The 14,454-nt window shown below is 33.7% G+C and overlaps 1 protein-coding gene across 7 annotated transcripts in view; it reads left to right on the forward strand.

The window, feature by feature from the left end:
- The first annotated feature begins 3,062 nt into the window (after positions 1 to 3,062).
- LOC106066201 (uncharacterized) overlaps positions 3,063 to 14,454 on the forward strand; it is a 95,239-nt gene continuing 83,847 nt past the window's right edge. For 4 of the 7 annotated variants that reach the window (XM_056016570.1, XM_056016575.1, XM_056016574.1 and 1 more), the window contains exons 1-8: positions 3,063 to 3,182; positions 5,276 to 5,444; positions 5,578 to 5,646; positions 5,764 to 5,808; positions 8,005 to 8,088; positions 9,458 to 9,532; positions 10,580 to 10,701; positions 13,025 to 13,045. In XM_056016570.1, coding sequence (XP_055872545.1) covers positions 5,298 to 5,444; positions 5,578 to 5,646; positions 5,764 to 5,808; positions 8,005 to 8,088; positions 9,458 to 9,532; positions 10,580 to 10,701; positions 13,025 to 13,045 — 563 coding nt within the window. In that variant the 5' untranslated portion in view covers positions 3,063 to 3,182; positions 5,276 to 5,297. Of the gene's footprint in view, positions 3,271 to 4,407; positions 4,543 to 5,275; positions 5,445 to 5,577; positions 5,647 to 5,763; positions 5,809 to 8,004; positions 8,089 to 9,457; positions 9,533 to 10,579; positions 10,702 to 13,024; positions 13,046 to 14,454 lie in introns of those variants that run through there. The other 3 variants (XM_056016571.1, XM_056016572.1, XM_056016573.1) reach the window with 3 other exon arrangements.

A 14,454-nucleotide genomic window follows, 5' to 3' on the forward strand; every position in this document is an offset into this window, starting at 1 on the left:
AAATTATTTTTGCAAGTTCTTAGTTTGACCAATAGAGATTGATATTTAATAGAAAAAAATATTTAAAGCAGTAATCAAACTTTGAGGATTAATGGGTTAAAGGACCATTTTGTTGAAATTTTTTAAAAAAATGTTCGAATATGGATACGACCAATTTTGGCTTCAAAAACAGAGTCCAATTTTATACGCTGCATTATGGGTCATTGTATAGAAGTTGTTGGCTGCTTTCAGTGTTATGAAACGTGTCCTTGATAGTAAAAAGTTCCCCCTTTCAGACCTGTGGATATCTGTTTCATTTGCTAACAATAACGAGCAGGGCGTCATGTGGCCAACACTACGACCAACCGCCTTTACTTTTCCCAACTCAGGGGCGCCCTTAAAATCCCGAAATTCAAAAGCCCAGTTTTCTGAGATTTGAACCCAGGAGTCCAGGTTTGGAAGCAATTTAAAACACTTAACCACATAGCCACCGCGCCCCTTGATCGCCTGCATCAAGAAATTCGTAAACGTTTTACATGACCTAATGATTTTAATTTCAAATTTGGATTTTTACTGGACATTGAAAAATGTTTAAAACAAGACTCTTAGACAAGGCTTAACACATAAACTAGCGGAACACATTGACCAGCGGAACATATTCTTAGGCAAGACGTAACATATTGACCAGCGGAACATATTCTTAGACAAGACGTAACACATTAACCAGCGGAACATATTCTTAGACAAGACGTAACACATTGACCAGCGGAGCATATTCTTAGACAAGACGTAACACATTGACCAGCGGAACATATTCTTAGACAAGACGTAACACATTGACCAGCGGAGCATATTCTTAGACAAGACGTAACACATTGACCAGCGGAACATATTCTTAGACAAGACGTAACACATTGACCAGCGGAACATATTCTTAGGCAAGACGTAACATATTGACCAGCGGAACATATTCTTAGACAAGACGTAACATATTGACCAGCGGAACATATTCTTAGACAAGACGTAACATATTGACCAGCGGAACATATTCTTAGACAAGACGTAACACATTGACCAGCGGAACATATTCTTAGACAAGGCGTAACACATTGACCAGCGGAACATATTCTTAGGCAAGACGTAACACATTGACCAGCGGAACATATTCTTAGGCAAGACGTAACACATTAACCAGCGGAACATATTCTTAGACAAGACGTAACATATTGACCAGCGGAACATATTCTTAGACAAGACGTAACATATTGACCAGCGGAACATATTCTTAGACAAGACGTAACACATTGACCAGCGGAACATATTCTTAGACAAGGCGTAACACATTGACCAGCGGAACATATTCTTAGGCAAGACGTAACACATTGACCAGCGGAACATATTCTTAGGCAAGACGTAACACATTAACCAGCGGAACATATTCTTAGGCAAGACGTAACACATTAACCAGCGGAACATATTCTTAGGCAAGACGTAACACATTGACCAGCGGAACATATTCTTAGGCAAGACGTAACACGTTAACCAGCGGAACATATTCTTAGGCAAGACGTAACATACTGACCAGCAGAACATATTCTTAGGCAAGACGTAACATATTGACCAGCAGAACATATTCTTAGGCAAGACGTAACACATTGACCAGCAGAACATATTCTTAGGCAAGACGTAACACATTGACTAAAGTCCTCCATTAGATGGATGCCGCAAAACAAAGGAAAACGAAAGCAAGGTCTTCCGTGTAGGTGTCGCAACTTCTTAGAGACTTCGGGGAGGAATAGGAAACTTGTCTGTTTACTAGAAACCACAGAGAGAAAAATTTACAACTAGGTTTTGAGGCTTTTAACTGCTCCGCCTCGGGCAGTACACATTCTAGTATAGCTTGTAGAAAGAATGCAAATGTAGCTACGAAGAAATTCGGTTCTGACCCCCTTTTAGATGGTGCATGAAATTTAAAACTACACATGTGTAGAGTATAGTCTGGGCATTGCTTTCGAAAGGTCAAGGAGAGAGTTATAAAACATACTGACCTTTGTGATTTGTGTGTGTGTTAAGCCTCTACTTTCAGTTTCTGTGAAATACGAAGTAAACATACCTGTGTTGAAAACCTAGGCGGAAAATGTTTACTATGTGAATCAGTAATATTTCATAGCCAGAATTCTGCTCTATTCTAAATCAACGAGTTTGATTTTATTTTTTAAATTTCCCGCGAAGATTGACTCGAAAAATTACATCTTTAGATGTCTAAAGTAAACAATTTCGATTTTTTGTGGGCTTCAAGTAATCGTAAACACTGTAAAAAAAAACAAAAAAAAATGGCCATCTAACCTGCATATTTACTTTCTTAAATTCATTACAAATGGGCTAAAACTTGAGTATCGTGTGCTTCCCATTTGATGAGACTGTTATTATGGAAAACTATATTATGATTGACAGAAGTACCTTTAAGTTTACCGGCTGCAAATTGATATATCAATTAAGTATTTTAAATGTTGAAGATGTACCTTAATGGAGGCTTACTAGATTAAGAAAGATTTCAAAATAAAACCGTGACATTGATAGACTTTTATAAAATGAAAGCGGGACGGTCAACGTTCCGCCGGAAATTTTATGAAAAGCGTGACTGTCACGCCGAAGTCGGGACGTCTGGTAACTTTGCTTATTAAAACTTATAAGTAGCCTACATCAACGTGGGCACCAGGTGGGAAGAGGGACGTGGAAGTTGCTTGGGACAGATCTCTGTGGAGTCGAGAGCTCGGCGCTGGAGAACTAAGTCTTAGCGCTAGAGCACAGTAGGCCCTATTTTTTTTTTTAAAACGTAAAAGTAAAAAATCGTGTAATTCATTCTAGAAAATGAATAGAAAAAATGCTTTGAAATTTTTTTTTTAACATACAAAATACATCGGCCCAATGTACTTAGATCTAGATCAAATTATCTTCTAAATTTTACAATTTGCACTTCAATTCCACTGTTACCATCTAAGCCTATTATCTAATATTTGCACTTAACCTAATATTTTCGATAAGAAATAAAAAGGGCGAAAGTAAGTTGAAATGTTGCCGGAAATAGTTTGTTGGGTGGCAACTATGTAAGCTTTATTTTAAAAATATGGCGACTGTTTACAAGGCTTAGGCTATAAAATGCGGATATTGCCTAAAATTATAAATATTTAATAAAATTATTGGTAAATTGTTACGATTTTCTCCTAGATCTAGATATAAATACAACGATTTATTCGTTTCGACACAATGCAAATGATAACTGAAAATAATGTAAGGTTAAAATTAAGTAAAAGTAAAGCTCAGAAGCCCTGAGAAGCTTAACTTTTTTTTTTTTACTTCATCTTCATCAAGTTCATCTAGATTTAGATCTAGAGAGATCTAGATCTGGGAATTAGTCGTGTCTTAGATCTAGATATTCAGATCAATATAAAAATGATTATCTGTCTAGAATAGTCTAGTCTAGATTCTATTAGATCTAGATCTTGAGTCTATTTATTATAATTATAATACTTTTATACTATTTATAGAACTCTAGATTGAGATTCTAGATCTAATAAAGTATACAGATCTAGATATTAGATATCTATATAGATCTAGATCAAGATAGTCCAATAGGGGTAGTAATTTGTCTAGATATCTAGATTCTGCTTCACATAAATTATAGTGATAGTCTTAATTCTAGATTTATATATGTACTATAATCAGTAATTTACAGAGCAGCTAGATAAAGATAAGATCTATGGATGGATTATGGATTAGAGCAGAGGTTCCCAAACTTCTTTGACCCTGGGCCGATCACTTCATATAGTCAAAACTAAATAAACGCCTAGTATAATATATAAGTTACAAATATTAAAAAATGGTTGAAGCGAAGTGTTTATTGAGATAATAAATTTTAAAATTTAATGAGTTAATGAAGTTGATGAGATTTTATAAGTGTATTTATGTCTGGCTCAGTGTTTGTAATTAGCAACAGCAAATCTCAACAAGCACAAATTTCTAGTCAGTTTCTTTTGTATCTTAGAATAGTTCGCTATAGACATATAAACAGTATAAGTGAGTGAAGAGTTTATTACTATTAAAATTATCTGATTGGATAAACTGGCTTTTAGCGAATACCTAACTTTAATTGTATACAATTTTCATATTTCTATGGACCTCCAGGGGTCTGCGGACCACAGTTTGAGAACAACTGGTTTAGAGTATGGATCAGTAAAATAAAAAATAATATATAATATAGTTATATGAGAGTGAGTTCAGAAGGAAGTTAGTTTTTTAAAGAGAGTCTAAATCAAGATCTTAACTACAATTATTTCAAGATTAAATGGCTCATATACTTCATCAGTGCTTCATTATACATTCTATAATAATGTGTTTTTTTACAAGCACTTTTTTTATCTAAGTGATTTACACATAAAAACCATATCACAAACAAGCAAAATAAAAAAAATAAAAAAAGAAGAATGGTTTTGATATAAAAAAGAAGAATGGTTTTGATATAACAGAGTCCTAGCCAAACACCTCATCTAGATCTGTGTTGTGGTAAGAATCATTCTGTTAGATTTAGAAGATACAAAGAGCTAGCATTTATAAAAAAGTTATTCCAGAGATGGTAGCTGTGTCTGATTTCAACATGATAACTTAACATTATAGTAGTTGGTTAAAAAAGAAAATGAAATTTACTTTTATTGCACCATCAGGACATTATACTGCTTACTTTTTACCTAAGGCATGCTTTAATTATAGCTTTCATAGTAATACTGATATATAACGTTCCATATAATATGTATAATGGATGGTTGTGTGGTATACGTTCTGGTTTGTCTTTGGGTAGTCTTGATAGTCCCAGGTTCAAACCCCACTCCCCCTCATCCTACTGGAGGTTTGGGCTATGATATTATTAGCTGAAGAAACATCCAAAACATGTAATACATTTTACATAACAAACATGTTTCGGATGTTTCTTTATAATTGAAGAATATTTCATACTAGGCCAAACCACCAGCAGGATGGTGGGGGATCGCTGTAGGGAACATTCAAATCTGGGATCATCCAGAGCACTTTTCACAAGACCAGGCAGGGATCCATAGCTACTTTATTTAAAAACAGTATTTGATATCCATTAATTTTTATAATGATTTTTCCTCTCCATTTGAGAAATGATATTTATAATGTGCTTATTTAAAGATAAAAAAAATACCAATGTTCAGTTTAGAATATATGATCAAATACTTCAAATGTCGACACATTTGTTTTTTACATTTTTTGTTTTCAGTTTTAGATACAATCAACTAACCATGAACTATATAGGAAGTATCTCAATACTAGACCGGGGCGATGCTCCAGCACAGGCTGTCATTGATCGCAATGCTCGGTCCCTGGCACAAAGAATTGCAGATGAAACTAAAGATGAATTGAATAAAGTCATGACCAGAGTTCATGCAGTAAGTGATCTAAAAAATACTCATTCATGCAGTAAGGGATATAAAAAAATTAAGTTTTTAACTTAAACATTAATTAAAAAGTTGTTTACACAGAAATTAAGAAAATAGAAATTATTTTATTTCTTGTCATCAGATTTATAGTGCTATGGATACGGTGGATGATTTCTACTTTGGACACTCGATGGAATTTGTTAATGATTTGGTAAATATAATTTCAAAGGGATTCCTGTAATTATAATTTGTGGTTTATTGTACAGTTAAAATATCTAGCATATTATTTTTTTAAATATTACATTTCATCATTTGCTTTCTATTGCAGGCTGAATTAGAGACAATATTGAAAGATGAAATTAAGAAAAGACAGGTGAATATATTTACATTTTATATCTAGAAAATCACAATTATTATGTTTTGATATTGCTGAAACTAAAATTGTTGTGTAAATTTTATAAACTTTTTTTAGTTTATAAAATACTAAATAATTGGTGATAATCTGATTCCTCATATATGATATGACTCAAGACAACACTTACAAAGCTCAACAACAACAGCAAAAAAACTGTTATTCTATGGATACCAGCACATATAGAACTAGAAGAAAATGAGAAGGCTGACACACTCGCCAAGAGTGGGAGAACAAACTCACAATTAAACATTGCACTATATCCAGAAGAAATGAAGAAACTAATAGTAAATAAATAAATGAGAAATGGACAAGCTCTCATCCAAATCACAAGAAATGATGATGCCTATTATATGCTATGCCGACAAGATTGTCTAATCTTTTGACTCTGGACCGGACACAACAGAATTAGACAACATATGTACCAGAAGCTCAAAATTGGAACCAGTGAAATCTGTCCATGTGGAGTGTCACCAGAGCATGCTGACCATGTCCTCCAAAACTGCTTTCTTTACCAAGAGGCCGGTACAAAACACTGGCCCGCAAAACACCCCAATAGATAGAAAAATATTTGGAGAGCTCCCTGATTTGGAAACCACTGTGCAGTTCATCTCATATATTGGTCTAGTCATCAGAATGCTCCAACATAAAAATGAGAATGAAGAAGAAGTTAATAATCACTACAAGGAGCATGGTGGTTGAGTGGTACAGCATTAGCTTCTGAAATGAGATGTATCAGGTTCAAATCTCAGTAAAGATGGGGATTAGGAATTTCAAGATTTTTAGGACACCCAGAGTCCACCTAACTTTATTAGCTGGGGAAAAGTAAATTGTAGTTGATTTATAGGTTTTGGCCATTCCTTTAGAAATGAAGATTATTACATTACTGACCACATGACACTCTCATTAGCTGTCTGCCAAAGAAACAGTTGACCATTACTTATATCAAAAGGTCTGAAAGGGGTGCTTTAGTATTTTGATGGGTACAATGTTTCATTTAATTGAATGTAAAATCAAAAGTTTTAAAGAGCTGTTGTTTTTATTCTGTACTACTATTGAAACATGCTAGGAAGTCTGCCCACTGTTAGTGCTATACTTCTTAAACACTATTTTTGTCCTATTCTTCCTTGACCATTACTGTAGTCTTTCTGTAAAAGTTTTGTAGATCCATACATCCTAGGGCCTTTCTTATCCTCCAGGAACTGCTTTCACAAACCTTTAGAAGAGTAATTCAGATGACTATAATCCCATCCATTTTTTAATGGTGGACAGTGTATCAAAGTTTTGTGTGGTCTGTTGTAACAAAGGATTTAGGTGCCCCATCAGGAATAAAAGTTTTATGATAATTTTTTTATCTTGTATAACTACTTGTGTAATTCAGAGCACTGACTTGCAAAAAAGCATCTGTAACTTCTTCAATAAAACATCCAGCTACACAACTACTTGTGTAATTCAGAGCACTGACTTGCAACAAAGCATCTGTAACTTCTTCAATAAAACATCCAGCTACATAATTACTTGTGTAATTCAGAGCACTGACTTGCAACAAAGCATATGTAACTTCTTCAATAAAACATCCAGCTACATAATTACTTGTGTAATTCAGAGCACTGACTTGCAACAAAGCATCTGTAACTTCTTCAATAAAACATCCAGCTACATAATTACTTGTGTAATTCAGAGCACTGACTTGCAACAAAGCATCTGTAACTTCTTCAATAAAACATCCAGCTACACAACTACTTGTGTAATTCAGAGCACTGACTTGCAACAAAGCATCTGTAACTTCTTCAATAAAACATCCAGCTACACAACTACTTGTGTAATTCAGAGCACTGACTTGCAACAAAGCTTCTGTATTTTCTTCAATAAAACATCCACAAATATTGTCTAAATGAAAATTTTTTCTATGGTGCTTACGTAAATTATAAATTTTTTTTTTCTTGGAATTACAATAGTTGTGCATTCTATAGCATGCTCAGCTTCTGTGGATGTGTGGGGAGAGGGTTATCTGGGAGAAGTTTTCTTTGGGTACCCAGCAAACACAACTCCTCAATAAGACAATAGGTTGTCAAGTGGTTAATGCCACTTAGCCACACATCCCACTTACTTTTTAAGAAATAGATTTAACTATAAAATGATTTTTTCTTGTTGCAGTATCAACAGCAGGTGACTGTCTTCATTGTTGGTTACTCTGATATCTGCCACCAAAAATTTAGGTTACTTCAACAAGTTAATGAGGTAATTTTTTTAAATTTTATTTTAAACATTTTCTTTTTACTCTACCTATTGTCTTTAGGTTGTTTGTACTTATACTTTTGTTTCTTTAACTGCTAAAAAAAATAATTCATTTTTCTTAGATGTATTTTTCTTTATAGTACAACAGATTATAGAGGAATACAAAGTACAAGTCAAACTTTTTGTGTCATTTTATTAACAGCCCAGGGACTAGTCATTCTCATGTATCATCATCATCATCTGTCCCTTGACTTTCATCCGAGGGCTGTTGTGACAATTCTCATAACCAAATCTCTCCACTTTTTGTTTTATGGTCAGCAGCTGTTCTTAGCAGAATATCAAGAGAGAGGCTGGTCCATTCTTTTACATTGGCTGCCTGGTCTTGCGATTTGCACGCTGGACTGTTGTTTGGATTTATCAATGGTCCTGGGTTCCAACCCTGCCCGCTCCCATCCCCTGTCATCTTGCAGGAGGTTTGGACTTTGACTCTGAAGGAACATCCGAAACATGTAAAACAAACAAGCGTTGTCTAGCCAGCTTTTCTGTGGACAACCCTTTCTTCATATTCCATCCACTGTACCTTGAAAGATGACTTTTGAAAGTGAGTCAGCTCAGCTTTCATCTCTATTAAGGATCCACTCTTTTTTTGCCAACCAGAGTGTTGGCTTTTAAAAGTACAAACTCATTTGTCTTTTTCTCCTGGTAGATGATACCCAGCAATTTCTTTAGCATTTACTCTCGAATGCTAGAATTATCAGACATATGAATTAATCGTTAAGATAAAACTTAATTATTCTCCAATAATAGAATAGATACTGTATGAGAAATTTTGGATATAGTAAAAGAAATTAAGAAAGTGAAATGACATAAAACTTTCCATCAACAACAACAAAAAAACGCCATGGTTTCTAAGCACATTTATTGTCTCATTAGACTAAAGTAGCCCCACAGTACTACTTTTCTTTTTTTTTTGGTTGTTTTCTTAAAAAAACAAACAACTCTTTAATGGCTGATTCTTCATTAAAATGCAAATATTTTGATATAATAAAAAAAATATATAGCTGAAATCTTACCTTGGTCAATTTTATAACATGGTTCACATACTCTGTGGCATTTTACGTCTTATGAGAATATCTTTTCCCTTTGCAATTTCTTGTGTGACTAAAGAGGCCAATCCTTGATACACAGCTGCGGTCACAGGTTGGGCATATGTATAAAAGAAATGCATAGTTCATTTTATATAATGTACATATATTATATGTAAGTTTTATAATAATCCAAAGATTGATGAGGAATGCAGTAGTAAGTATTATAACTGTACTGTTTATAACATTGATAATAAAATGATAAAGTAAATGCTTTTCTTTCAAAGTTTTTCAAAGAGAACTCCAAAAACATAGATGAAGAAGATTGGTTCCCTACTACGCCAGACATGGACCATGATGAGGTATTTGTTTGAAATATTTTGTTTTGTTGCTGTACTTGTTAGATTTTTGTAAAACTTGTATTTCAATTAAAATCTAACTCTTGATTTTGGGGCAACTATATTTGAGTTATGGCAATAATATTTGTTATTAAATATCTTTTTGGGTTTTAAATAATGTGTTCTTATGTGTTGTATATTAGTTTGAAATATAATTTTTTATTTTTACCATTCCTTTAGCAAATAGACATTAAGAAAGCACAAGAAAATAGAATGAAAAGGCATATGTTTACAGTTTGAAATAATTTCTTAAAGCTGTATTTAAATTTGTTTTAAGAAAGATATCTGGAAGTATAGAACAAAGTTCAATTAGCGTACTTACTTTTTTAATACTGCGAATCAGTATTGTTATTCATTTTGGATTTCACTGCAACTTAAAAAAAATAAAGTAACCCTTTTAGACCTTGCAATCTATAGGGCAGATGATATAAAGATCATCTGTTTCTATGGCCGATGGTTAACAAGGGTTGTCATGTGGCTACCTTGTTGTGCGGTTTGTGCACTGGACTGTTGTTTGAATTTATAGATGGTCCTTGGTTCAAACCCTGCTTGCTCCCATCCTCTGTCATCCTGTGGGAGGTTTGGACTGGGAAGTAAACTATCCAAAACATGTAAAACATTTTTTAGACTGACTAACCACCTTTACTTTCCTCAACTACTGTTAAGTACCCATTAGAGTTGGTTGGACTTAGGAGCTTCCTAAAAATCATGTCCAAATCAAATCAAAGTCCAAAATCCCAGCCTTCACTGAGATTGAAACCCAAACCCCTAATTTTTGAAGCCAAGCACTCTACCCTCCCCCATTGCAACATTGGCGATCACCTTATTTCTGTCTAAAATGTGTCAGTTTTTTTAAATTAATGAACTTCTTAGTGTTACAGAAAATTTTTTCAATTATAGTTTTGTAAGTTTAGTTTTAATCCCTACACTTCTAGCAGCCATCTTTGTTTTTTTTTAAACAATTCAATCTTTGTTACTATTAGTTTATTAAGTTATTTATCTCAACATCAGGTTTCCAGTAAAGTTGAGGATTCACTGAGCTATGCCCAGAGTTTGACCAAACGACTTGCTGAGCTAAACAAAGATATGATCACATACATGACCACAATGGCAGAGAAAAAAGCCAGCCACAAGTAAGTTGTTGTATCTTTAAGATATGTGAAAGTATTAAATAATAGTTTTCAGAACTGACTGGTAAAATTGATCCCTGTTAGAAAATTTTTTGAATTACATAGGTGTAGAAAGTCTTCAGGTAACTATGTAGACTACTTGGATGCACATAGGACGTAATTATCTTCTTCTTTGAAGAAACATCTGTAATTTATAATATAAGACTACCACAAAATCGTTATACAGCAAATTCTAATATAATAGTAGATAACATGAAAATGGGTGGATATACTAAATATTGGGATTAGCAGGGGATTAGCTAGTAATTTTTCATCGTTTGGGGGCCTGGTGGCTTGACCTCTTTGGGGCCCCTGCATATTGTGTAATATTTAATTTTTAATGTAAAAAAACATTCATTTGAGGCCCCTCAAGTGTGGGCCCGGGGGATTTTCAAATTCTCCCCCTCTTCCCCCCACCCTAGCTACGCCACTTGGGATTAGTGTAGCACTAAAACTATGGCTACAAAGTTAAGCTTTAGATGAAAAGATGCTGGGTTGATGGATCAACATCCCTGAGTCCAAACATAGAAAAAGAAAAGATTTAGGTATGACTAGAGGTTTAGATTGAGAAAGAGAATTCACTAAAATAAGTATCAAAATAGATAATAGTACAAGAGTTGTACAAATTCTGTGTGATTGGTGGCATTGAAATATCTGATGTGACTACAAACATTGAAATAATTGAAACAACTAATGTAGTTCAGAATAAAAATAGACTACACTTTTATAAAACTACAGTCAATAAACAATGACTACCAGCATTCAAGAAGGCTGCTCATTTACTGACTTCAATGGGTGTTATCCTCAATCCAAATCCATGAATGTGTTTGGATTACACTGCACCATCTAACCAAGTAATTGTGCATCAATTGAATATTTCCTTCTAAGCTCGTTATCAAATAGATTCAAACAAATATGTTAATTCTACAACTGAAAATTATGCGACTTGTCTAAGTTCCATCTACCAACTGACACGTCTAGCTCAGCTGAAACAAGGCCCCAGGCAAACCATGCCCAATCATGTGATTAGATGACATTACAAGTTCTCTTTGCATCTCCTGAAGTAATTGCCTTTTATGGTGATGGGTAATTGACTCTTGGATAGGTGGTGCTCAATACTGAGCTGTTGAAGGGGTTGTAGGATTAGTTAATTGACATCTGAGTATAATAAAATAAACTTGCCTAGTCTGCTACATGACACATACTCATGGATTTCACTTTTTCTTGTATTATTTCAACAATTTCATGAATTTCTTTGGACACTTTTTAACAGGAAATTATTCAGATTTACCCTAGCCGGTAAATAACTTAAAAATAATATATAAAAGTTAATATATGAAAAAAATTTAGAAAACAGACACTTGTTACAGTAAAACTGGTACATGCAAATAACTTTCAAACAGCAATGTCTTTAGATTAACATGCATAACTAGATGCATGATGGGTAGGACATAATCATCTTCTTTTTGAAGTAACGTCTGTATTATATAAGATAAGAAAAGATAATGTCAGTTACAAGCTTTTGTTTCTCTTCTCTGCTGATTGATGCAGAAGATGTGACTTCACAAGCATGCACAAGAGGATAACCATCTTTAGAATTGTCGTGAAGCATATTTTAGCATATATAATATTATACATAGACGTTTTCAGAATGTCTCAATAATCATCTGGTGGGAATGAACATAGCATTGCAAAGGGGAGGGGGGAGGAAGGGGGAAAGCTGCTATGAAAATGGAAGAAAGAATGGCAGAAGGAATGAGAGATGAAGGGAAAAAGCCAATGGTAATTACTGGATCAAACAAAGAATGGAAAGAAGTGACAAAACAAATATCTTATACTCTGGTGTATGCAGTGTTGCTAACACTCAAAGTGTACCAGGCAGAAATAGTGCAGTTTATTGGCTAGATGTGCTTTTATATGCACATAATGATTTCACATATATACAATTCTAACCATGTTAGAAGGAGGGAGGTGGGGTTGTCTACGAGGATCTGATTTTTGAATTGTGAACATATACTATTTACTTAATATTTTTACCAAATTATTAAATTTTTACTACCTTTACTTTTTTAACTGTGAATAGACCTTGTTTTTAATGAGTTAACTGTATAGAAGGTAGCACTTGTTATGTAAAGGAAGAGTGATCCTTAAAGGATTACGGGCAGAATGGCCTAAATTGTGCCAATGTGCCTAAACTCAAACTCCTCCTTATCATCAATGTATATAAAACCCTATTAGATGATTTTTCCCTTTTTTTCTTTAATTAATCCATTTGCTTCATTATTAGACGACATCCATTAGAACCAAAGTGAGTTCTTGTTTCCTATACTGGTAATTATGTAAACGAGACTGGCATGTTTTTAAGCTTTTTGTTTCAGCCAACTAAAAAACTAATATCATATTTCTTTGTTTAAACTCAAATATAATTATAAAACTTTGTCACTGCACAAAGAAGACAATTTCAAACCTGTTTTAAAAAAAAACAGCATTCATGAATTAACTTTATTAACTTTTAGCTGTTGGATTTAAAAATGAACATATTATAATGATATAACAGCCTACTTCTCGACTTATACTAAAACAATGTTGATAAAAGTATTCCACAATATGTTTTAAATTGAGGTCTTCCAGGTGACACTGATTTCCCCATCGTACTTGATAATTAAGTTTTTTTTATCTAGGTCTATAACTATTTATTATAACATTCATTTGTTATGTAATCTGTCGATTCTAACAGGGCCTGTGTTAGACACATAAATAATATAAGAGTATCTGCTCTAATAATTAGAAAAGAGACATTATTGAGTTATAATAGCCCTTGGCGTTGTGTGTGTGAATGTTATTTTATTAAACATTTTGCTTCTGTGTCAACTTGTTCTACAACACTAACTTGCCAAACTTGTTACTTCTGTAGCAGCTGAAATCAGGATTTGTGATGCTTAGGCTTCATGCAGCTGACCCTTATAATTGTTTCTTGATGACAAATTCACTCTCTTGGTTTGTGTACTGTCTAGCAGTCTATTTAAAAAGTGTTAAGGAGAATTTGAAAGACAAGATTTGAAAATTTGAAAGTTTAACCCATGCTGTGAACTTTGTCTAAAGCAGTTGCTATGTAGGAACAAAGTATTCGCCTGTGTTTAAACTTACTCTTGTACTAACATGCTCAACTTATTTCTGTCTTTGTACGTCTACTAACAAACAACAAAACAGAACAAATTGTGAACAAGTGACAGATGTAAGTAGATCAGCTCTAATGTCAATGTTGTCACTTGATGTTGTCTCTAGTCTAGATCACTTGATACTATTAACTCTACCTCACATACGAATGTTTGATTTGTACAAGATTTTAAAGTACAGCCATTTTCTGTTGCAGAAAACATCTGTCCTAGTTGTCAGGTTATTTTTTAGTCAGTCCATTTAAAAGTAGTAAATTATGACAAAGTTTGTCCACATCAAAGTTATTTAATGTCTACAATATTTTAATGAAAATGTCATTATCAAGGGAGTGTGACACATTATTGCCATTTCTTTTTCAGTCTAGATTACAATTTTTTTATCAGGAATGTATTCTACGAATCTAATATTTTCCAAAATTTAAACTCCAAAGACCTAATTTCTATTCATACTTAGCAGAACTGTACTAAATGGATTTTGACAATGCACATTTCTTATCCCAATGGTATAACAAATTTGTACAAGGGCTCCTTCCATGGGCTA

Source organism: Biomphalaria glabrata, chromosome 18 (genome assembly GCF_947242115.1).
Source record: "Biomphalaria glabrata chromosome 18, xgBioGlab47.1, whole genome shotgun sequence".
Lineage (NCBI taxonomy): Eukaryota > Metazoa > Mollusca > Gastropoda > Planorbidae > Biomphalaria > Biomphalaria glabrata.